Below are 27,254 nucleotides of genomic sequence, written 5' to 3'. Positions count from 1 at the left end.
TTTTTTTTAATTTCATTTTGAATATATTAAGCATAAGTTGATCATTTCCAATTATTCTGAATAGGCAAATTTACGTTTTTACTCAATTCCCCAGTGAACATACACCCAAAAAAAAGTAATCTTAAAAGAGGAAAATTACTCTTCTAAAATCCTCTGAATATTTCCTCTTAAAATACGAATATTCCATTTCACTGTAGAATATTTTTATTCTTTGTTGTAATAAAACAATGACAAAAGGAGTACTTTTGCATTTTCCTTTTCAATTACGATTATCCTGTTTAAATTTAGTATATTTGAAACAAGGAAAAGTAAATACATGATATCGATTAAATTTTTTTCCTGTTTGACATTTGCGATTTTGTTTTTTGAAACTGTCAATTTTCGTATTTTGTCATAATAGTGTTGTGTTATATAAATCGAAAGACCAAAATGGAAAAGAGACTCGAAGATTTACTAAATGATTTAAATCTGGGTGGATATATTGAATATATTAAATCTTATTAAATATTTATTATATTATTCAAATTTAAAAAAATTATTGGTTCTCTTGACATTAATAACACTAGGAATTTTTTTTGTTGCGGTTTTGATATCAACATTTCATTCAATGTATCAAAACTGTACTTTATTATCATTACATAACCATTATTGTCTAATAATTTATTCAAAACCTGTGTATTACGGTTATTTTCAACTTGTCAAAATATTAGAATATTATTCTTCCTTTAAGAGGAATTTTTCGAGAGGAAAATCCTTCTAAATTAAGATTATTACTTTTGATACCAAAATTAAGAGGAAAATATGCATTACATTTAGAGGAATCCTCTAGAATGAAGATTACTTTTTTTAAGGTGTATGAATATCAAAAAAATGAATTCTTTTCTATTCCCAGTACAGATAAGTTAATAGAAAAGAATTCAATCTTCTTATTTTTCTTAATGCGCAAAGTTTTTTGTTTTCAAACTTCGTGGAAGCGAATAGAAAAAAAATTAAATGTATGGACATAAATATGTTAAAAAAGATCCGAGCATGTTTTCCGGCAATCATCACTTTTCGCCGACTCGTTGCTGGATTGTAAAAAAACATGCTCGAACATTTTTTAACATATTTTAGGAACTACAAAACATTTTTTAAGTTTCAAAAAAGAAAATTAAAGCTAATAACTTAAAGATTGTGTTAAAATTTGAAAATTTAAAAAAATTTTTGTAGTTCTTGAAATATGTTAAAAAATGTTTGAGTATGTGTTTCTACAACCCATCAGCGATATACGCAGACGCAGAATTTTATCAGCTTTTCAAACATCTTAATTAGAACTCTCTGACTTTTTTCTAACTTAAAATATCTTGCTTTAAAATCAGCACCAAAATTCTACTCCTCGCACGACAGCCGTACCGACAATTTCCGACTGTAGGGTACATATATCGTATATACCCTTTTATTACAAGAACTTTGTTGGTATATTTTTATTTAATTTAATGGTTTCTATTTTTTATAATTAACGATTAAAAATCGCAAAATTAGGTTATTTGACGGTTGCACTAGAAAATTATATTTTGTCGGCATTTTACATAATTGGAGTAAAATTTTTTTTATAAATATAAATAGACGACAGCTTGGTCGGTAATCGGGAACAAACATGGAAATTTCTGCACAGGTACCCAACCAATGATGTGTGACAATGGTCGGTAAAACTTTGTTGTCCATAGACGGCTCAACTTTGGTACCCTATTGAAAATCCCCACATGGGAAACCACATGGGAAACCACATGGGATCCTATGTCAAAAACTATGTAAAACCCCATTCCCCATATGGGAAACCACAAGGGATCCCATATAAAAACTCATGGGAAATTGGGACAGGAATTGGCATAGGAAAATATCAAAACGAGGTTCCTCCATGTCATTTCCTATGTCAAATCCCATGTTAAATATCATGTTAAATACCATGTTAAATACTAATTGAGATCCTTTATCACTTTTTTGAAAAATTTTCCCATGTCAAACCCCATGTCATTTCCCAAGTAAAAACCTTTATCATTTTTTTGAAAAATTTTCCAAAGTCATTTCCCATGTGAAATCTTTTATCATTTTTTTGAAAAATTTTCCCATGTCAAATCCTCTTTCGCCTTATCGAAAATACCCACATAGGAAAGCATATGGGAATCCACATGGGACACCATATTGGAATCCACATGGGAAATGGAATACGATTTCATGTGCATTCTTCCAAATGATAAAGCAAATAGATTTAAGCATAGGAAATCATATAAGATTTCATATATAGATTCTGAAATTTCAACCTAAGATTTCACATGGATTTACATATAGGAAACGATATAGGATTTTATTCGGGAATTTTTTAGTTGGCTGCTTTATGCAGGCGGCAGATTACAAAAAAAAATAATTATTTGATTAAATATCAAATAATAATACTTCAACTCATCTGAAAATAAAAAAAAGTTTACTTTACTTCTGCCTTAGACTCTCAGCTTTTATAGTATTCCAGACTGATCTCAACTGTGAGAGAAAATATTTCCACCATCTGGTGGTGAAACAATGAAACTATAATGACGATCAACATCTATATTGAAATTTCCTATGTCATTTCCCATGTGAAATCCTCTTTCATTTATTCGAAAAATTTTCCCATGTCATTTCCCATGTGAAATCCTTCATCATTTTTTTGACAAATTTTCCAATGACAAATCCTCTTTCGCCCTATCGAAAATACCCACATGGGAAAGCATATGGGAATCCACAGAGGAAATGGAATACGATAAAGGATTTCACATGGCAAATGACATGAGGTTTGACGTGGGAATTGATATGGGAAAATTTTTCCAAAAAATAATAAAAGATTTCACATGGGAAATGACATGGGAAAATTTTTTGAAAAAAATGATAAAGGAATTCACATGGGAAATGACATGGGAAAATTTTTCGAAAAAATGATAAGATTTCACATGGGAAATGACATAGGAAATTTCAATATAGATGTTGATCGTCATTATAGTTTCATTGTTTCACCACCAGATGGTGGAAATATTTTTTCCCTCACAGTTGAGATCAGTCTGGAATACTATAAAAGCTGAGAGTCTAAGGCAGAAGTAAAGTAAACTTTTTTTTATTTTCAGATGAGTTGAAGTATTATTATTTGATATTTAATCAAATAATTATTTTTTTTTGTAATCTGCCGCCTGCATAAAGCAGACAACTAAAAAATTCCCGAATAAAATCCTATATCGTTTCCTATATGTAAATCCATGTGAAATCTTAGGTTGAAATTTCAGAATCTATATATGAAATCTTATATGATTTCCTATGCTTAAATCTATTTGCTTTATCATTTGGAAGAATGCACATGAAATCGTATTCCATTTCCCATGTGGATTCCAATATGGTGTCCCATGTGGATTCCCATATGCTTTCCTATGTGGGTATTTTCGATAAGGCGAAAGAGGATTTGACATGGGAAAATTTTTCAAAAAAATGATAAAAGATTTCACATAGGAAATGGCTTTGGAAAATTTTTCAAAAAAATGATAAAGGTTTTTACTTGGGAAATGACATGGGGTTTGACATGGGAAAATTTTTCAAAAAAGTGATAAAGGATCTCAATTAGTATTTAACATGGTATTTAACATGATATTTAACATGGGATTTGACATAGGAAATGACATGGAGGAACCTCGTTTTGATATTTTCCTATGCCAATTCCTGTCCCAATTTCCCATGAGTTTTTATATGGGATCCCTTGTGGTTTCCCATATGGGGAATGGGGTTTTACATAGTTTTTGACATAGGATCCCATGTGGTTTCCCATGTGGTTTCCCATGTGGGGATTTTCAATAGGGTACTAATGGTTGGTCGGTACATATCTCTTCTAAATCAATCAATCTGTTTAAAATTTGTTTTTTTTAATATGATTTCAAGATACCAATCAAATAGTTTTACATGATTCTGACTTGTTTTGAAAAAGATATATACATAAGGTAAAATTCCTTTATCGTACTAAGTGAAAAAAAGTTGATCTGTTCGGGCTGTAACTTGCACATAGTTTAGCCCTAGCGGTGAGTATTTTAACCACAAAGTATTGTTAGGTTTTTTCAAAAACTGTAAGAGAGGGAGTAGTTTTAATTTTTTTGAAAAATTTAAACAGTGAATTTTTGAAGAATTATAACTTCTAAATAGAAAGATGAAAAAATAATTGACCTGTATGTTTTCGAAAGGTTTTTTCTTGCTCTTTCGAATGGTGCAATAAAATTTTCAAAAAATTCAAATTTTAACCCTTTTTTGAAAATCAAAAAAATTTTTGATTTTTTTCAAAATCGGTATTTTTTTTATTTTTTAAATTTTTTTAGGAAGTTCCTTTTTTGTTGTCTTCGAGATATTAATTAATTAATTAATTAGTGTTAATAAAAAATGATATATTTTATAATCAAATAAAGTTATCGTAATTCTGACGTTTATTAAATAATAGTTGACATAATTCTGCATCCAACGAGCCCTATATGAAGTACTTCGGATTAGTCGATTGTTAATAAACAATTGGCTAGCATTTCTATTGTTTAAAACAAATCCTCTAATCCAAAATAGTTCATATATGGCTTGTTGGATGCGGAATTACATCAGCTTTCAATTGATAGCTTTAGAATTGCAATAACTTTATTTATTTGTAAAATATTTATATTTTTTAACATACATTTTTTTAAAAAATTCAGCCCCCTCCCACTGCTACAGTTTTTGAAAAAACCTAACAATACTTCGTGTTTAAAGTACTCACCCCTAGGGCTAAATTATGTGCAAGTTATAGCCAGATCCAATCAACTTTTTTTCACTTAGTACGCTACAGAGCACAGCCTAGATTTTTCAGGTCTGGAATGTTATTCTGCAAGATTTTCTATTTCAGGATTAGCTTTTAAAAATGTAACTACATCCTTTAGACATTTTAATTCGACTTCTCTGCGAAACTATATCTACAAACATTTAACGATGCAGCTTTAACCTTTCTCTGTTAGGGGCTGTTCAAAAAATACGTAACGCTTTTTTTGGGAAATTTCAACCCCCCCCTCCCCCATGTAACGCACAGTTACATACATTAGCGCCATTTTTTTGGCTGACCGTAACAAATAGCTTGACCCCCCCCTCCCCCCTAGAAGCGTTACGTAATTTGTGAACAGCCCCTTAAAATCTTCATTACCATAAAATTAAATTATTTTATCGACGGAAGAATCTTTCTCTTCAATCACGAAATTCTTAAAAGAATTTAAAAGATTCATTGTTTCAGATTGAAAACGATTTTCCATTGAACTTGTAACTTGGTCGTAAATTAAAAAAAATTACTGTAGTAATTTTTGAGTGTTAAAAAAGTATGTGCAGTACCATTTGTTTGAAACCTTCTTGGAGCTCTTCTTTGTCGTGGTAGTTGACTCTCATCCAATTCAAGATTATTTGCACCTTCTATTGCATCAGCCCAAGCCTTTTCGAATTTATTCTCTCGGTTTACAGTAAAACTATCTAAGACCGTTTGCACCAATTTGTGAGATTCATTTATAATTAAATCAGATTTTTGTAATTCCGTCTTTAGTACTTCGATTCGAAAGATTTCAATCATGACGGTTAATAAAAAAAAGAACTCAAATGTTTGAAGTTGCTTCAAAAATACTATTGCCTTGGTCGATGCGATGCTATCTACTGTACGGTTTTTGGATACTTCGTCAAAGAAATGCATATCAGATTCATAATTGTTTTTATCATAAATTGTAAGAAGATATTTTATTCTGAGACACCATCTAAAAAACAAATCAAGAGCATTATTAGCTTTTCCAGTTATTATAAATAAATAATATTTATTATTTTAAAATTATTTTCAATTATTTTAAAAATCACCTCGTTGGACAAAACTGTGATATTTGAGGACTTTCTGCGGACTGTAATTGTTTGAACCAAGCTAGTCTCTTTAGTGAATCACGAATAAAGTTAATCAAATCCTTGATGATGCCGATAAAATTTCGAGCACAGCTATTCACATAACACAGCTTCTTTCATAACATCTTGTACTATAAGGTTAAGCTTGTGTGCAGTACAGTGAACAAGGACAGCTCTACATTCTACTACTTTTATTCGAGCTTGTAGTCCACTTAAAGAACCACTTACATTGGCAGCCCTTTCATAACATTGACCTCTTACGCTTTTAAAATATAAGCCATATCGAAGAAGTACGTCATTCACAATATTAAAAAGATGTTCTGAGTTTGTTTTATTTGTTTCATCAAAGTCCATAAAAATATCTTGAATAGACAAATTATCATCAACGATTCTAAAGCAAATAGAGACTTGCTCTCATTTAGAAATGTCGGAAGTTTCATCGAGAGTTATAGCAAAATGTTTCTTCTGCCTAACTTTTTCTAGATTGTGTCGCTCTAATTCATTTGAAAACGTATTAATAATTTCGTTAATTATATCGTGATGTAGCCAAACAATTCCCTTTTGTTTAAGCCAGGTTGCGATTTCTGGAACGTCTTATGATCTTATATTTAACGCCTATATTAATTTTGAATTTTCGTCATTATTAGACCCTCTCAAAGCTAGACCTTCTTTGAGTAAAAATTTTACTGTAGTTAATATCTTGTTCAAAGCCACTCGTGCTGCCTTCATCTTCTTTGACTTAACTGTGGAAATAAGCTGGACTACACTCTTGTCTTTAATATTCGCCTTAGCGCTTATGGAACACCGATGTAAATTACTGCTTTCATGTTTGTGAAAAATTGTCAATATATTTTAATTAAAATGTTTTATTTTTCATAAAATTAGAGAAATTTTTTGATTTTATATAATTAAAAGTAGAATTTAAAATTTAATTCTTAAATAATTAAAAGCACTATTAAAAAATTGCAAATTATAGAAAATAAAATTAAATCATTTTAAACTTACAATTTTCAGGATCACTTTGCGTTTTGTTTTCAAAACTGTTTTTGTTCGCAACATCAATGTTGTTATTCTCAATTTAACTTCTACCATCCTCGAAAGAAGTTTCGGTAAAATGTACATCTATAAATAATAAAAGATATTATTTACATAAATTCAAAATCTTGATATATTTGGTTTTGTTTACATTTGAAGGTTAGAAACACGTGTGTTTAGGACGTCTGCTACTGACGAAATTTTTCTCTTTCTCCTTTCTTCATACCTTTAACGCGAACAATAAAACGATCCATCACTCATTCCACCATAAGCAGGCAGTTACAACTTTGGTCGCAGTAAGGAGTGAAAGACACAAATGCACCAAAATATAAGCACAATGCACATTACATTCATGTAGACTTACTCAGACTCTGTGTTCGAACCAGGATTCGAGAATTCGAGGTATGGAAATCCATACCTGGCCTGGATCTAGGTATGGAGTTCTCCATGCCATCCATAATGCTTCCGCCGCCCCTGCCCACATATTAACATGAGAAAAAGTCAGTTTTTTATCAGTGGGTTGAACTGTCCACATAGCACCATATTTGTCAGGAAGCTAACGGGAAACTAACCAAGTTAAGTTCGGAATTTAACACGGTTAGTTTCCTGTTAGCTTCCCTGTAGCTCTATATGTCCTAAGCTTTTGACTTTTCCGTGTTAGTTTCCAAAAAGTTATAGGAGTAAGTTTTTGAAAAAAAGAAGAGAAAAGTTTGTGAAATATTAAATTGTTAGTTTAAAAGAAGTTTGCTTACCAAGATTATTTAAGGAAGGAAACTCGTGTAAATGCACGTTATTTCAGGAATTTTTTTTTAAAACTGGTAAAGTTTATTGAATTAAAGTAAATCATACCTTAAAGTACACAATATAAGCTTTATAAAAAAATTTTTTTATAAAAAAATATTACAAAAAGGCGGCGTTACAGACGTTTAAAGTTGCATCTTTGATTTTGCGCCGTGCAGCCTACAGGTCACAAATCTCAACTAAAATTCAAAATAAAAATTTTTACCGTGAAAATACGCAAATACGCTTTGTATGACGAAGAGAAAACTAAAAAGAAATTTTTTTTGAAAATTTGGGACGCGAAAAAACACCTTTCTAGAAAAGTGCGTATAATGTTTTCGATACATACACGGAAAAACTTTAGTTTGTAAATTGTAAATTAGGAAAAAGAGATATTCACAAAAAGAATTTTGACTAGAATAATTATGTAAAGTAAGAGTTGTAATTTCACATATTACACTCTGTTTTAAAAATATTACTATTTTTATTGGAAAAAAGCAGAGGTGCTAAAAATATTGCTCATCTTAAGATTGGTTATTGTAACATCTAAAATTGTTTTTTGAATTTTTATTTCTTAGTATCATTCGATTGGTCGAACTTTATACCGATGATGTACGAAAAATATCCGGTTATTGCCGAGTATAACCGATTAGGTTTCATAACGTAATAGTAATATTATCAATATGTATGTATTAAGTATATGGGCAAATCCACAGAACCGGCCGATTTCATGTTACTCACATATTTTTCTATTTTAGAAGTATTATATTAATTATTTTCATACTTCAACCATTTTGTAATATCTCTGAGAACCTATTGAAATAAGAAAATTGAATAAATGTGAACCTTCTAGTCTTTTATAAAAAACAAAATCGAATTAAGTAACTTAAAAAATGAAATTTACGGTGTTACTCCAGGTATAAATTTTAATTCTTATAGGTATAACTTGTTCGGCATAGATCCGAACAATTCCAAACTGTGGTGAATTATAGTTTACTTATTGAAGAATGTTTTGAAAGTAATAAAAAATATGTGCTCTTAAATAAAAAGAAATGATAGTCGTTGAAAGTAGCGTTACTCATTATTTTATAATAATGAAATGTCTATACATTTTTGTAAATATCTTTTGCGGCGATTATTCGATTTGAATTTTTCAAATTGGAGCTTATTGCTTGTGAACAGACGCACAAATGTATGTATCATAGAATAGAGTGCAATCAGAATTAAAGAAAATATTCCAATAATTATCACTCTATGTTTAAGCGTGAACCATATTCAACTTAGCCGTTTTTCAGTAGCACAACTACAGGATAAAATATGATGAGTTGAAAACATGTGTGATTATATAAAGACATTACTATAATTCTTGTATGCAAACGCCAAATTATATTTTCAATTTATAACGTCTAAAAATTAAAAATAAAAAAAAATTTATCGAAATTTAACTAGTTAATCGTGAAAAATGAATTATCCTTTCATTTGTTTTATTTTCAAAGTTATATCAAAATCGATGTCAATAATGTCAGTTTGTTGGTTAAAATAGTTAATATCAAAATTAGTAAGTAAACAATTTAATTTACAGAAATAAAAAATTAAATGCTAATAAATAAAATATATAATAAAATATGATAGAATATAAATAATTTATTTTTGATAATTAAAAAATTAATTATTTGTATTTTATCATATTTTATTATTCAAAATGTTTTGCACATATTTCAAATAATATATAAAAAAAACAAAGAAATGCCATTTTTAATTATAATTTCCAAAAGAAAAATAATATTTTCGTTTTTGGCTTTTAACTCAAACGGCATTAAAATAAAATGAATCACGCAAGAAGATAATTGTTCTTGAATATATTTTAAAGAAAGTAAACCATAAATAAAAGGTGTGCTTGCTATTTGGAAAATTTTCATCTTGATAAGTAAAAATCGGCCGGTTCTGTGGATTTGCCCATATAGTTTGCAAATATCAGAAATGACTATTTTAAAAATTTTATTTAATATTTAAATTTAACACTTGATATGGAATGACCCATATGAATATAGCCGCAAGTCCCCCCCCCTTCTCTCCCCTCTCCTCTTCCTTCCCACGCAAAAAATGACCTGAATTTAAAGGTTATGTTCGTTTCGAGACTGTGAATATAGTCGTAAGCCCCCCCTCCTTCCTTACGTTGAAGGGGAGGTGGATTTTCCGCCGAAATTGAACTAAATTTTAAGGTTAAGTTATTTTGGTGGGAAACGACCAAGAATCCAATATAACCTCAAAATTTAAGTAAAACTTTGAAGAGAAATGATTAAAAAACGAACATAACCTTAAATGTAGGTCGAATTTTATCTAAAAAATTTTAAAAATTAGATAAATTTTGGTTTTGAAGATTGAAAATAATAAAAATTATTTTTAATAAAAATCGCAAATAAAATTTAAAGAAATAAATAATAAAATATTAATAATAGTTTAAAATTCCAGAAATTGGCCAAACATCTACAAAAAACAATAAAAAAACGGGATTGGCGCAAGAAGCGCTCAGGGGGGCGAAGCTTTCTAGTTTCATATAAAAAAATTATTTTTAAATATGTGTTTATTATTATTTTGTGTTTTATTGAAAATAATTTATTTATTTTAAGTGTTTCATAAAAATGTCTGAAAATCAAATATTGAAAAATTTTAATAAAAAATCAAAACAAAAAATAGTTTCAAAAAAAGTATATATGAGAGATACTTTTTCAATGGCCCCAGCCCAAAAAGTCAATGTTCTGGGATTAGCTTCATACTTTGGTAAATTGTTGTCGATAGTATTAAATCCCTAAAATATAAACGCATTAAAAAAATATTTGTAGAAAGTAGAGGGGGTTGAAGTTTGACGTTAAGGGTAACATTGTCATTTTCAAATCCGTATAACTCAGAGTTGCCAATGACCCTACCTAAACGCTACTGCGCTTGCGCTACGACAACTCTCTTATAGGTCGAAAAAAGCGCGCTTATATAAAATGCTTAATAATAAGAAAACGTTAATAAAGCAATATAAAACTATTTTCACTATTGAATTTATTTTTTTTTGTTAATTATATTGCTTCTTAATAAAAAAATATTAATTTACTTAAGATACTTAAGTATGTAAAAATAATAATAATAATAATAATAATAATATTAATAATTTTATTATATTTATATCATTATTGTTATTACTTTTTTATAAAATATATAATCTATTATTATTATTATTATCAATATAATATATTATTATTATTATCAATTTAATATTTATTAATTAATTATGTAATATATTATTTATTTTTGTTATTATCATTAAATTGTTATTTAATAATTGTCTATGATATATGACATATATATTTTTTAAAAACTTTAGCAAAATTTTTTTGTACTTTTTTATGAGGAAAATTTGAATTGGGGAAAAAGTACAAAAAAAATTCGATTCATTTTTTTGAAATATATAGATGTAATACATTCATAGATATTTAATAATAATTTATTAAAAATAATGATAATAATAATAAATATTATATTGATGATAATAATAATAGATTATGAATATTTTATTTAAAAAATAATTACAACAATGATATAAATAAAATAAAATTATTATTATTATTATTATTATTATTATTATATACTTAAGTATATTAAGGAAATTAGTATTTTTTTTATTAGGAAGCAATATAATTAACAAAAAAAAAAAAATTCAATAGTAAAAATATTTTTATATTGCTTTATTAAAGTTTTCTTATTATTAAGCATTTTATATAAGCGCGCGTTTTTCGACCTATAAGAGAGTTGTCGTAACGCAAGCGCAGTAGCGTTTAGGTAGGGTCATTGGCAACTCTGGTATAACTGTGACAAAAGTTAATGGATTTTAATTTATCTATAATGAATTTTAATGCATTTTTCACGTACTTTTCAAAAATGTATACGAAATTAAAAAACAAAAAATTTTGACCCCTTTTTTTCAAAATCAACCCTTAATTTTCGATTTTCACCCCTTCGGGAATTTTTTTTTTTTTTTTTTTTATTTTCATTGGAAAGCTGAGGTTTTTTCCCATGAGCTATGTAAATACGAAAGTGGGACAACAATAATTTTGTGAGAAATATAATATTAAATTAGGCGGTGCCTACCTAAATCCTCAAAGATGATCTCCAGGTATACCTCTTATCGGCACCGCCTACTTTAATATTCTGTTTCTCAAAAAATTATTGTTGTCCCATTTTCATTTTTACATAGCTCATGGGAAAAAACCTCAGCTTTCCAATGAAAATAAAAAAAATACCCGAAGAGGTGAAAATTGAAAAATAAGGGTTGATTTTTGAAAAAAAGAGGTCAAAAAATTTTTTTTTTATTTTGTATACATTTTTGAAAAGTACGTGAAAAATGCATTAAAATTCATTATAGATAAATTAAAATCCATTAACTTTTGTCATAGTTATACGGATTTGAAAATGACAATGTTACCCTTAACGTCAAAACTTCAACCCCCTCTACTTTCTACGAATATTTTTTTTAATGCGTTTATATTTTAAGGATTTATTACTATCGTCAACAATTTACCAAAGTATGAAGCCAATCCCAGAACATTGACTTTTTGGGCTGGGGCGATTGAAAAAGAATCTCTCATATCAAGAAATCATTGTAAAAATGTAATTCTTATAGAATTTTGCTTCCTCGTGGAGGAAGCTTTGTAGTCCTTTCGTTTATAAAAATTTTCAAAATGGCTAAATCAAATTTTTCTGTATATAGAAATATCAATAATGTTTCATTGATCCTGATCAATTTTCCGGATGTATGTAATTTTATTTTATTTTCACACGGGATGGATATTTACCATAGTTTTTGTAAATTTCATAATTCTTTTTCAGTTATTAATATATTTATAAAGCTCGTTTTCAACAACTCACCAACTTTAGTTTCCTATTTTTTTTTTAAATTTCGTACTGTTTAGAAATATAAATCCATAATTATTATATATTACTCTTTCCAAATTAAGAATACTCACTCAGTATAATATTTAAATAGTAATTTTCCCAAAGGTAACGCTATATCCTCGTTTACTATTGGCTTTTTTTAAAATTTAGTATTATAATATCAAATTTTATAAACTAAAGTTTCTCCGTGTAAAAGTAGTGTTTTAACTATTGTCTTAAGACGTTATGTATTCGAAAATAACTATTGCACTAAAACAAAGATTTGCTATCACTTGCTTATGGTGCTTGCTAATGACAATAAATAAAATTATATTGACAAGAAACCGAAAGAATAGAGGGATCTCGTGCTCATAGTTAGCTGCATTTGGTAGCATCTGAAGTGCTAAACTTATGTTTACTATAGACATTTATACATCTTATTATACTGCCCTACAATGGAAAAACTGCGGCATGTGCAGTTTGAGTTGAAACGAGATATTCAAAGAAAACTGTTTATCAAAAATACTTGTATATAACGTTTCATTATGAGCAATGTGAATATGTGTTCTTAACAAAACGTTTTCCATTTCTGCAAAAAAAATTAATTATTTAAACAATCTATAATAAAAAATGGACATGCTAGTTTTTTATAAGCGAATTACAATTTGAAAAGTGAGCAAAGTACCTTGCGCTGTAAAAGTCTCGAGCACCGGCTCACGGTACAGCGAAAGAACTACGCATAGCACACTTTAATATACGTGGTAGGAGTTAAATTTCCATAGTTTTCCTATTAATTATTATTTTTTAACAACTTTATTAATTATAAATAATAAACTTTTCTTACATTTTATAATAAATATTTTTATTTTTGCAGATATAGAAATAGGATAAAAATTAAGTTTATAATTATCTATCTTACGTAACAGAAAGTTATTTTCAAATACAAAAAATATTAAAAAAAACGTTAGTAATACAAAAATATTGTTTATTAATAATTATTATGTCTTTTTCATATACTCTCTAAATCTGAATTAGTAGAATTTTTACTAGTTTAATCAGTTATTGAAAATTTGACCAATTAATTAGTAATATTTTTGTTTTAACTAACTACATTAATAAGTGATGATATTATAGTTTTTGACTATTAAATTAGTAGTTTTCTACTAAAAATTAGTAAAATACTACTCATACAAATGGTAAACGATTTCTCACTGTTTCATTAGTAGTTTTTTACTAATTCAGATTTAGAGAGTAATAATTACTTTCAATAGATTTTTAATTTTTCAGTTTTAACGCATTTTTCAGAAAAATTTCTGAATTAAGTAAACAAAAACTTTAATAAATGTAAAACTGAAAGTAAATTATACTTTACATTTTGTAGTAACATTATTTTTTTAAATAAAAAGTAAATATCCTTTTGTAATGAAAATTTGACACATAAACTTATTAATTTAAAAAGTCAATTTCTACTATTTCGCGGTAAACGATTTCTCACTGTTTAAATTAGTAGAAAACTACTATCAATTAGTAGTTTTTTAATAATTCAGATTTAGAGAGTAAAATAGAATGGAAAAAAATAAAAACGTCTTACTTTATTGACTCAAATGTTTTTTTTGTTAGATTTACAATCCTTTGTTATAAATAAAATTAATAATTAATTATTACAGAAAACAAAATAATACATTTATTTTTATAAAAAAAAATGATGGCAGATTTGATTTAATAGGGTTAATAAAAATGTTGACATTTTTAATAACTTTTTTGTATAACAAAGAACGATCACAAAAGTTTTCTGAAAATGTAATATCATGTCTTACGTAACAGTCTTATGCTTCTCGTTTCGAAATTAACATTTTAGCTCTCACCATCATCATAAGTTTCAATTAAATCGAAAACATCTAAGACCTCCAAATTTTTCCAAAAGCGATGTCTGCTTGTCGGCATCATCGGAAGAAGCTTGTCAACAATGTTTTGCTTCTTACTACTGGGAATACCACGAGATTGATTAGTGCACTCGGGCAGAGGAATTCCATTTTTGATACATTTAGCTTTCAAAAAGTCCAGTTCAGGCAAAGTAGTTTTTTCCTCATAAGTGAAGTTATACTCTAATTTGTAACTTTCTCGTTTTACTCTAATTTGTTTAATATCTCGTATATACGGCCTATCAGCAGCTTTCAATTTTTGTGCAGATGAATGATCCTTCCACTTAAAAAAATCAGCTGGCAATAAAGATTTAACAGTAACTCTCTCGGAATTAGCATTACCCACAGCTGACTGGAAGTCGGAAAAATCGTAAATTTTACCCATCTTTTTCATTGATGATTTCACTTGATGATGGAACGAGTCGGCTGACATGAAAGTATGGCCTTTTTCGAAATAGTTGATTTCAATAAAATTTGTTTCAACATCAAATGAATTTACAATGTAAATTAAAAAGGAAAAATTGCACCAATTTTTATTCTGGCCAAAGCAATTATTCATCCACAATACAATACGTTTTACGTCGCGATTTTCCAAAAAAATGCATGAAAGGCGCTTACGATACCTTCCTTTTTTCGATCAGCGATTCCTTCATGCCAAATAACAGCCACAACTTTATTTTTACCCTTGGAATATCCTAGCGGCACGAAACTTTCGTTCAAGGCTACTATTCTCTTTGTAAATACCAAAACTTTCAACTCATCCATTCGAGGTAACATGATCACTTTCTGCAAATCCACAGAAAAATAAGCAGTATCGGGTAATTCACTAGATTTCTTGACGTGATCCATATATATTTGACCAGTCAATACAAATACTGCATTCTAAATTTAAATTATCCTTCGAATGATCAGGATTATGCACGTTGAACTCCTCGCATACTTCACATTCTTCGTGCCCTAATTTTGTAAACGATATATTCATCTTCTGTACAATCGAACGATACAATTCGTAGGAACACTTCTGTGAAGGATACTTATCATTATAATCTTTATGCAACTTGGTATCTAGGGGTTTTTTGAGTCGCTGATTACAAATCTGATGTCAGATTTCCGAAATTCGATATGTCTGATTCAATATTAAGGAATTATTTTTAAAAAATTGTCAGATTATTATGAAATTTGGTATCTACAGGTTTTCTAAGTTGCTGACAAGTAACACTAGGGAAGTGCCATACGCCGATTTTTCTGAAACTTGGCAGTTTTGTAGTTTTTTGAAAACAATTTGACACGTATGTTTTGTTTTTCCCCAAAAGCTGATTTATGGGGGGGAAATACCCCTTGAATTTTTTTTTGGTAGGGGGACATTATTTTACGAAATTTTTCAAAAATTAATGTGCAATAGTGTATCTGGGGGTTTTTTGGGTGACTGATTACGAATCTGATGTCAAATTTCAAAAATTCAAAATGGCATATTCAACATGGACTTCTATCGGCCACATTAGATACGCCATTATCAATTTTTGAAAATTGACATCAGATTCGTAATCAGCGACCCAATAAACCCCTAGATACCAAGTTTGAAGTAAATCTTAAAATTTTTTCAAAATTCGTCCGCCATATTGGATCCGCCATTTTTGATTTTGAAAATCTAACTTCAGATTCGTAATCAGCGACACAAAAAACCCCCAGATACCAAGTTTGAAGTTATTACATCAATTTTTAGAAAAATCGCCTACTTCTCAAAATCCGACATGTTTTTTGAGGTTACAAAAAAATCCTGACGTGATGGAGCAAAACGGACTTCGGATTCGTGTTCAGCGCGTCAAAATACATAGGGTTAGGGTATTCCGGTCAAAAGTACATGACACTTTTTTTGTGGGGCTGTGTTATTCCTTACATACACAGAAAAAACCTGAATTCAAATTGAGTATAGATTCTATACTCAATTTGATTCGCAACAAAAATGAAACTGGTTGTCTCATTTCGAGTTCTAAGGTAAAAGTATCAAAATGAAACAGGCAAGTTTCATTTTGAGAAAAAGAAAAATGGAAAAATATTGTGAAATAACGAATAATTTTGCACAAAAAAATGAAATATAATAATTACAAAGAAGTAAATAACACGCTAGACTTAATATATTTGATTAAAAATTGCTTGTAATCGCGTAATAAAATAATAAAGGAAATATGTTTTTAGGTTAGAAAAATGAAAACATGTGTTTTGACAACAGGAACGGTACTGCCAACTTAAATAATAGCGGTAAATTTAAAAACTTATGAAATTAATTATTATCTACGTAAATAATAATAAATAATTTTTATTTAAAAACTTCTAAATATTCGTACTGGTCAAAATAATCTTTCTGGTGTTGTTGAAATATTAGAAACAATAATTGAAATACAAAATTACTCTGCTTATGATGCCAACTTAGAAATCTGAAATTCCAGCCAATATCATTTTGAATAACATGAAGTTTGTCCCATACTCATTTCGATACCCAAAAGAAAATGAGTTGCAACAAAAATGAGTCCAAGTTTTTTCTGTGTATTTATCATTTGAGACTTTTCTTCGTTTAATGGTTTTGTTTTTCACATGCCTTGATATAAAGAATTTTTTATCGTTAAGAACATCATTATCTTCTGAGCAGGTAGGAATTTCAGGATTACTATTGTTAAGTACATCTTGATTTTCTGAAGATCTGGGAATTTCAGAATTACTGTGGTTATCGTTATCGCCACCGGTTTGTAATTGTTGATCAACAATTCTTTCGATTCTGTTATACAGATAATTTTTCTTTGAAGGTAGGTTAAGCGGTTCAAATTCAATTGAGTTTTCTTTGAAACAAGCCGATGAATCTGCGAAATTCCGGTTTGGAATATTTGAAGGGCCTTGAAAATTGTTATTGTCGCCAGCATCTGTCGATTGAAAACTTCTCGATTCCTCTATTATGTTCCATGGATCAGCGAAATTTCCGTTTGGTATATTTGATGTGCCTTGAAAATTGTAACCATCGTAAGAAACTGTTGACTGAAAATTTCCTGATTTGTGATTTACGTTCAATGGATCAACGAAATTCCCGTTTGAAATGTTTGAAGGTTCTTGAAAATTGTAACTGTCGTCAGCAAATATCGACTGAAAACTTCTCGATTCTTGTATCACGTTCGATGGATCAGTGAAATTCCTGTTTGGTATATTTGATGTGCCTTGAAAATTGTAACCATGGTGAGAAACTGTGGACTGAAAATTTCCTGATTCGTGAATTACGTTCGATTGGTCAGCGAAATTCCCGTTTGGAATATTTGATGGGTCTTGAAAATTGTAATTGTCACAAGCAACTTTCGATTAAGTACATTCTAATTCCTGAAATAGGTTCGAAGGATTAGGAAGTTTCTCGTTTCCAAAATCTGAAATTCTTTGAATATTATTATTATTCCCAGTAATTGATAATCCAATATTATAAGAAGACTCCATGTCATCATAGTTGGACGTATCTAAAATAAAAATGTATTTATTATTTTATTATTTCTTTTAATGGTTTGAATATAATATAATTTATATGAATATAATTTATAATCAATCTTGAATTTTTTCATAATAAATATGATAAGTGTTATTACGGAGATTTTACTAACAAACATTTTCAAGTAAGATAGTCCAAATAACTTGAAAATAACAATATTTTCGAAATGGTTTACAAAGCATTTGAAAGTAAGACACTTTTTTAGAATATTTGTTTATTTTCTATTATTTATTTAGAAGCACTAATAGAAATTTTGGGTGATTTTCTTGAATTAAAGTTATAATTTTCATTCTACGATAAAGAAAAAAAATCGACTACTTTTGTTTAAAACTGGGACGTTTACAAAATTAAAATTAAATTCAAAAACACTTTTGTTTCGTTTTGAATCAGTGTATTGCGAAATAAAAGTAATTTATGTTTTAGTTTTGTTCTTAACATCAAAATTAAAAGTGAATGAAATTTACTTTTGTTTCAAATATTTAAATCAAAAGTAAACTCAATTTTACTTTTGTGAACGTCCCTGGTTTAAAAGCGTTTTTTTTTCATTTGAATAATACATATTAATATTTCATTTATATATTATATATATATTATGTTTGATTTAAATAAGATATTTTTTATCCAAACAAATCTTAGGCTTTACAAAAAAATGATCTTAGAAATAATTTTTAAAAAACATTGATAAATTGTTAGAAAAATCGAATAGGCACGTCACACCTAGCCTCACTTTTTAATAAGATGAAACCATTGAGACACATATAATAAGCCGAATGGTATATATGTATATATTAAAAAATGTAGTTACTTACAAGTATTTTCTTCCCACATGACTGAAATTCAAGAATCTCTTTTTTCCGGAACTAAAAAAGATGATATTTAAATAAATTACATTTGTAAATTTAAAGTATAATAATATAAATGTCAATTTTTATCCATAATTTATTAGAATTTTGAACAACATAACCTCTTCTGAGAGACATGTAAAATTTCTGTTAGTCTTAATCTATGAATTTTGAATAATAATTAAAAGGTTTAATATTTTAATAATCACTATTTACTTATTTATAGAAGACATGAAATTGACATTTTTACTGTAACACTAAACGTTGTGTGTTGTGTTGTCAACGTAAAAGATGAAAATCGACGCCATTTTCCGGGTTTATACCGACACTTAGCTAACTCTCTCAAACTCAGCCGAAGTGCTTATTTGCTGTTTGCGCACTATTTCGCTGTATTTCTTAGTTCAACTCCAACTCGTTACAAATGGAAGAACTCTGCATAAGCACATGCAAACTCGTCATTTGTACGGAGCTAAGATTTCGACAACTTTTCCCAAACGAAAAGTACGCAAAGCATTTTGCTCACTTTTCTATTCGATATATTGTGACGTACTTTACAGAAGTTCCAATATTTAGCAAGCGCAGAAGCGCTTACCTAATTTATTCCACTGTAATTCGTCATTTTTCACTAATTCTACAAACTAAAACATTAATTTTTTATTAAAAATGTATCAAATTTTTAATTTTTACAATGTTTTACAATGTAGATGCGAATTTTCATTACGATTCCATTGATACATACCAAAAACTCATTTTTGATAAAAATGTCACTGACCGCAGTTTTTCCATTGTAGGGCAGTATAGATTAGTAATGTAGGATCATATTCTACAGATAGTAAATTAATTTTTAAAGCAAAAGAAAATTGTAAATTTTTTTTACACGAGTTTCCCCCCTTAAAAGTATCTGTGGTAAGTATTCTAAAGAATTACAGATAAAGTTTCATTAAAAAAAATAAATAAAATTTATTTCTTCGTATTACACTGAAAAAATTAAAGGAACACTGCTGTCTTTGTAGAGAGAGTTGTTGTCTTTTACGCGAGAGGGCAGGTTACACAAATTCATACACAATTGTAACCAGTCTTATAATTTTTTGCGAAAATAACACCAGACACAAGTATGCGTAATAAAAACTTTTAACCACTTGCATTTGGTAAAGTATTTTACTTAAACATAATCAGATACATAACATTGATGCCTTTGAAATGAAAAGTAAACATACATTAAATTATAGTTTTTAAAAATTCTGAAAAAATCGCTTTCCTTTCAAGGAGGTTAGCTCAAATTGCGCGATTTCAAAAACAAAAAAAAACTTTTTCTAAAAGTTAAAAAATTTCTTCAAAAATCTCTTTCAATTTTTTTTAACAATTATTAAGTTTTAAATTTAAATTAAGGTCCTAGAAAAATATCGACCAATTATTTAAAAAAAATATCGGAAACGATTAAAAATAGTAGTTTTTGTGTAGAATTGGACAAAAAGAAGAAAGTATAAAATAAAAACAATCAACATAGAATTTAAAAGACATTGAATTGATGTCATGGATATTTAACTTATCAAAACATTCAACCAACTTTAAAAAATATACCAATTATTATTGACGTCTTTACTCTTCATCTGACATATTCTCAGCATCCAAATTCGAACTTGAGCTTTCACTCTCTTCGAATTTTTCTACAAAAAAATTACAGATAAAAAATAATAAAAATTGTAGGAGTTGAATTTGTAAGAAATAATTGATAAAATTTAAACCAAACATAATTGGTTTGGTTTAGAAGTAACAATTTAAAAAAAAATTCAGAACCGGAAATCATATTTTACTATCAAAAATGAAAAAAGTAATTTTTAATAATTTCACAACTTTTTTTATATTTCAGAAATTTTTACAATTTTACAGTTTTAAATATATGCAATATTAACAGAAGAAAAAATTGACAACCTTAAAAAGCCTTCCAAGTGGGCAAAAAACCATGTTAGTTCTAAAAACGTTTTTAGAACGATTATGGTTTTTTGCCCACTGGGTTAATTTCGAAAGTTTGAAATTTCAGAGTTCCCTCCCCTAAAATTTTTTAAATAAATCCTCTATTGTAATGTGGAGTTTACATATCATCGTTTTTTTGTCACAAGTCTTGAGTCAGGAATATTTTGCATTTTTAGAAAATTTACACTCCATTTGTGTTAAATTTATTATTATTATTTATACTTTTTTTAATTTTCCTAATATCAAAGTTTTCATATTATCAATAACGACAAGATAAATGAAAAACAAATGCAAAATTACTAATGTCTGATATTTTGTCAAAAAATAATTTTAAATTCTTTTCATATTTATTTGAAAGGATTTCCTCTTAGGACAAAAGGATAGTCCTTTAAAGTTTATTCTTTAATTATTGAAAGAATTTAGTTTAATATTAATAGATTTAATTAATAATATATTATCTTAATTAATAATAATAGATTATTATTTTTATAATTATTTATTATTCTTATTTATTAATTAATAATTTTTGTGTATAAAACTCGAAATTATAGAAAAATAAAAAATCAGGAAATGAAGCATTTGTTGTTAATCTAAATTCTTGTAACTATTTGATTGAATACTTGACAATATCTGTAATTGAATGCAGCGCGACCCAAAGTGATAAATTAAATAGTTTTTGAGAAACGTGTACCGAAAAATTGCACTTTTGCATTGATTTGAGGTGACTAGGTGCCCCCTTAAGTTATTAATGAGTGCACTGAGAGAAAAGATTGGTTGGGGTTACCAATTGTACTGCTGCTAATTTATTAGTTGTAGTTACTATTTATATTGGTTGACCTTCACACAGCACATGACATTTCTGAAATATTTCATTTAAAGATTTCAAATATTTCAATGCGAAGTACTTGGAATATTGCTAAAACCAGGGTAATTTCTGCACATAAGAAATATTTCAGCGATCGTTGCATAAATATTTCATTGAAATATTTTGGAAATCTTCAACTTCAATGTTGCGCACTATTCGATCTCAATTTCAATGGCATGTACAGCTGCGCAGTATTTTTTAGTTCATTTACTATATCTTAACTCAAACAAGGAGGGGGTTCTTTATGTTTATTTCATAAACATTATGCTTCCTCATTGTGTGAAGCAAAAAATTCGCTTCCTCGTGAAGGAAGCAATAAATTTGTCCAATTCAATTGATTGATTTAAAAAATTTCGAGTTAAAAATGTTATAAATTAATTAAATTTTTTGAAAAATAAAGAAAATTGTAATTAATTTTGAGTGTAACATAAACTTTATATATACGAATCGATTCGTTTTAATGCAAGGAATACAATTATTTTATTCATCAACTTGAATTTTAAAAAAACACAAAATTATTTAGCTAAAATATGAATTTTTGATTTTTCAATTTTTATTAATTCTCAAATTTTAAATCAAATCTATACTTTATATATACCAACCAATTCGTTTCAATGCAGGGCATAAAATTATTTCATATATAAACATGAATTTAAATAAACACATCATTTTTTAGCTAAAATGAGAATTTTTGATTTTTTAACTTTCTTTCATTAATTCTTTAAATTTCAATCAAATCTATACTTTATATATATTAATCGATTCATCTTGACATAAAAAAGACGATTATATTATATATTACCTTAAATATAATAATATAATAAAGATATCGTGTTCACAAAAACTATCCACACACATACACACACACATACATCCGGACAATTGATCAGGATCTCATATAACATGTTTCTATATAGAGGAAAATTTGTTTTCACCATTTTTAAAAATTTTATAAACGAAAGGACTACATAGCTTCCTCCACGAGGAAGCAAAATAATAAAAATGAAGCAATAAATAGTAAAATAATGTATTTTATTATAGTGAGGATGGTAATTTTGTTTTTGAATTTTAATATTTTAGTTAAGATGGTAAATATAAATATAAATAAGAATTTTATTATAGTTAATTCAGCGGTCACTAGCTCTAGTTGGCGGTGCCTCCTGGAGCACTGACACACTCACGCAACGTCTGTGTATATGCCGCCATGTTTATTGTCATTTTCGTTTAAAACTGTTACTTTCAAAATTAATTTTTTATTAATTCAACGCAAAATACATTTTCCCATACTTGGTCACGTGAAAGTATCACACGTTCCCTTAAACTAACATTTTATAGAATATTCTTCCTAATTTATATGAAATAAAGAATGTGAAAGGTTTTTGATAAATACTAATTTTTACTGCGGAATGACTATAGTTATTCTTATAGTCAAATCTTCTTTTACAAAATCATTTTTTAATATTATTAAAATATGACTTTACAAACTTTTGCCGTTTGCAGTTTTAAATTTTAATTATAATAATTTTATTACTCAATATTTTTAATATATATCTTAATTATAGGTGAAAATATGGTTTCAAAATCGTCGAATGAAATGGAGGAACAGTAAAGAGCGAGAGTTATTAGCAAATGGTGGATCACGAGAACAAACCTTGCCAAGCAAGAATAATCCTAATCCAAATTTAAGCGATGCAGATGGAGATAGACAAAAAATGGACATAATTGATTATACTAGTCCAAGGGCAAGTCCACAACTAACAGAAGATCAGACTGATACAGAAGAAAATGAAGATATTGACGTTACTTGATAAACTGTGCACCTTTGTAACAAAAATATTTCTTAAAAACTGCCGTTTAAAACTTGATTATAATTTTTCACTTGAAGGTCATACTAGCTTTTAATGCTTTAAATATATTATTTTGTTTTTTAATTTTCTAAGTATTGTTTTCTTTAGAATTATTAAAATGAAAATTAAAGATTGTGTTTAAAATGTGTTTCGTTATATAATATTATTTAAAATAAATTATAGTGTAAAATAAGATCTAAGTAAGAATTATTATTAAGAAATTTTTATAGAAAAGAATTCTCAGAAAAACACAATCAATTTCTTTATTCATAATTTGTCAGAAGCGCAGGATTTTAGAGACATTGAAAAATGTTTTTTTCTAATGAGTTTATTTATATGTTCGTAACTAGTTCTTTTATAAAATACATAAAAATACAATTCTTCTATATTAATAATAAAATAATAATTGCAATTTCAACTCACGAGATACTAAGAAAAATCAATAATAATTACAAATAAATACAATTTTTCCTTTAATAACTTTTAGTTTTGAAACTTAATATTTGTACAATAGTATTTTTGGTATTAATGTTTTTTTTATAAAGAGTCTGATATAAACAACAATCTTTCAAGTGTTTAGCAAGTATCAATTACTAATTCTGAAAACTTTTAAAGTTAAGACGTTCAAATAGAAGACCCACGTATTTCAATTTACACATATCCTTTTTTATTATAAATTGAAAAAATTTTATTTGATTCAAATAATTAGTTACTTGTTTATTATCAAATAAATATTCACATTTATCAAATTAATACTATTTGAGTCACTCAGTAAAGAAGAATAATTCAGCATATTCGTTATGCATTGGGGAAAAACGCTGGATGAATTCGGTTTCGTAACTGAACTGCAGAGGGATGTTTCCAGAATTATTTCTGTTCGTGTGGAATTCCTTTCTCTGGTAGAGATCGAATTGAGACTTTCTTATCAGAGTTCACAATTCATATAAATTAAATGTCTGATTGTCCTAAAGTCTAAAAATGCCGATTAACCAAATGAAATACAATTAAAAAAGTGAAATGTGAAATGTATAACTTGTTTTACTACATGACTAACCGACTCATATAGTCGGTAACTTTACTTTATACAGTTAGTACTTCAAGTATACCCTACTAGAAGAACCGTATGGGAATCTATATATGTTTTCATATAAAAGCACATCAGAATTTCGGACAGGATTTGGTGAAAGAAACCATACCCAGCTAAAAATTCTTGTACAGGATCCTTAAAGGATCCCTAGAGGTTCCTATAACGGAAAAAATAGTTCGCGGAACTTTCATAAACTAGTTAGATAGGATGTGATAAGTTTATTTAACCATCTTATTAAAGGCTGAAAATAAATCGATCATGTGAGAATACATATCGTTTTCTTACCAAAAAAAGATTACAACTTTAGCTCGTGAATTATGTTAAAGGAGAAACTCATATAAATGCACATTTTTTAAAGATTTTTTTTACAAAAAAGTAGTAAAGTTTATTGAATTGATTTAGATTTTTGGTTTTGCGCCGTGCAACCTACAGGGCTCAAATCTCAACCAAAATCAAAAAATCAAATATTTATCGTCAAAATACACAAATACGCTTTGCATGACAAAGAGAAAATTAAAGAAAATTTTTTTGAAAATTTGGGAACATTTTGAAAAAAATCAGTTTTGTTTATAAACAATCTACAAAAAAAATTGTTTAAAAAATTTTTGTTAAGAAAAGCAATAACCAGTAACACACACGAGTCGATGTGCTACTCTACTGGAAAAAACCACATGTGATTCCATAAGAAAACCTTCCAGATAGCACCGTTTTTTGCCGGAAATTAACCATGTTAAGTTCGGAAGTTAACGTGGTTAACTTTCTGTTAAGTTTAGGGAACTTTTAAATTTCCTCCCGAATGCAAGTTAGCGTTGATAACTTCCTGATATTTAGAGGAGATATGTGCACGTTGAGACGGGTTTTGTTTTTTGTGAAAATTTTTAAACATAAAACATTTAACAAAAAGTTTTATATGCCGTTCAAAAAGTATTGTCCAGCGCTACAACATTCCCTAAAAAAGTAATAATTTTTTTTAAAATAAAAAATTTATGTCTGATTTTCCGAATATGGTATTTGTGTCCAAAAAATAATTTGACATACAGGTTGAGACACACGCACACAGCTATTAATTGTGAATTGTTAAAAAAAATAAATAACGACGTCATTTTTTAAAAGTTTCTTATTTTGAGGATAGAAAATTTTTTATCCGTATTAAGATGTTTTAAATTCCTTTGGAATGTAAAAATAGAACAAAAACTGCTATGTAAATATTATATTCACTTTTTCCTATCACTATAAAATATACACTTTATTCACTGCACAAAAATTATTTAAAATACTTTTTTCATAAACATGTTTGATGTGCTCTGGCTTGAACACATATAACACAAGTTACAGCTTTTATCATATATTAGCTTTCGGACCCGCCTTCGTCAGGTTCCGAAATCTAGTGATGCGCCGCCGAAAGTATTTCGTATCAACAGTATTTTTTAACAAAACCTTCTATATATTTGAATTTTTTAAAAATTTGAATTCAATAAAAAATTTCAAACATAAATATACTGAAAAACTAATATTATTTCTTTGAAATATTTTATTTTGAATCAATAATTTTTACATTGCTCAAAATTAAAAATTTCATAGCTTTCGGGCACCAACAGTATTGTCAAATTTTCGTATTATCATTGTCATACTATTAGTTCCGGATATGAAATATTAAATGTATTGGTTTACATTTAGATTATATAGGAAAATACCTCTGCCGAGCATGCAGTAGATAACCACGATCCGGATCAAATTCAAGCACTTAAAAAGTGTTTCTACTTATAATTGATATTGTTTTTTGAAAATTCTAGAGGGTTTAACCCCTTAAAAATACATCAATTTTAAAAGTTCTGTTTTTTAAAATGTTTTTTTAACTGAACTTTTCAAAAATTTAATGCAAAAAAATATATAATTAAATTTACTATATTTTTGATGATTTAAAGGTTAAAATCTTGTTTTTAAAATTTTTTTCTAAAAAGTTTCAAAAAAACTACAGGACTACAACATGATGAGCGATAGAAAAAATTCCGAGGACTACCTGCAGGGTAATACTTCGGCTAAATCCCTTATCGGTTCCGACCGTCAAGCGCATGGCGTTGCAGGAGGACATTATTGCTTTGAATGTTCTATCCATAATTGTTGAAGGAAACGAGGGAGATTTAAGAGTACCACAGACCACCGTGGTAAAGGAAAGTAGCAGACATGGAAGTACATCGAGCCTTCTGAGTGTCTTAAATTGTCAGTAGCGGGAAGTCCGCTTTTAGCCCAGTTCACTCGGAAGTAGATGATGAAACTGTACACCCTCACAGCAGCCAATCTTTACTAAAAATTTCGTAAAGATTTCCTTGAAATCTTGGGAATATTTAATTGCAAAGTTTAATAAAAATTGCATAAAGATTTAAATGTCCCACCAAAATAAATATTTGGCGTAAAAGTTGACTAAAAATTTAAATGAAATTTTCAGGAAATGTTCGTCGCAAAAATTAAGTAAAAATTTAAATGAAATTTTCAGGAAATGTTCGTCGCGAAAATTGACTGAACATTTAAATTAA

The 27,254-nt window shown here is 28.0% G+C and overlaps 1 protein-coding gene across 2 annotated transcripts in view; it reads left to right on the top strand.

Moving 5' to 3' along the window:
- Positions 1-23,769, top strand: part of LOC127282122 (uncharacterized) — a 184,259-nt gene extending 160,490 nt beyond the window's left edge. The window contains exon 3 of one of the 2 annotated variants that reach the window (XM_051306207.1): positions 23,349-23,769. In XM_051306207.1, the coding sequence (XP_051162164.1) occupies positions 23,349-23,594 (246 nt within the window). In that variant the 3' untranslated portion in view covers positions 23,595-23,769. The remainder of the gene's footprint in view (positions 1-23,348) is intronic. The other variant, XM_051306206.1, reaches the window with a different exon arrangement.
- Positions 23,770-27,254: the final 3,485 nt, after the last annotated feature.

Source organism: Leptopilina boulardi, unplaced genomic scaffold (assembly GCF_019393585.1).
Source record: "Leptopilina boulardi isolate dan_hultmark-lab unplaced genomic scaffold, ZJU_Lbou_2.1 LbouV2_281, whole genome shotgun sequence".
Classification (NCBI taxonomy): domain Eukaryota; kingdom Metazoa; phylum Arthropoda; class Insecta; order Hymenoptera; family Figitidae; genus Leptopilina; species Leptopilina boulardi.
Note: the sequence above shows the minus strand (reverse complement) of the source record. Positions and strands in the feature narration are given on the sequence as shown.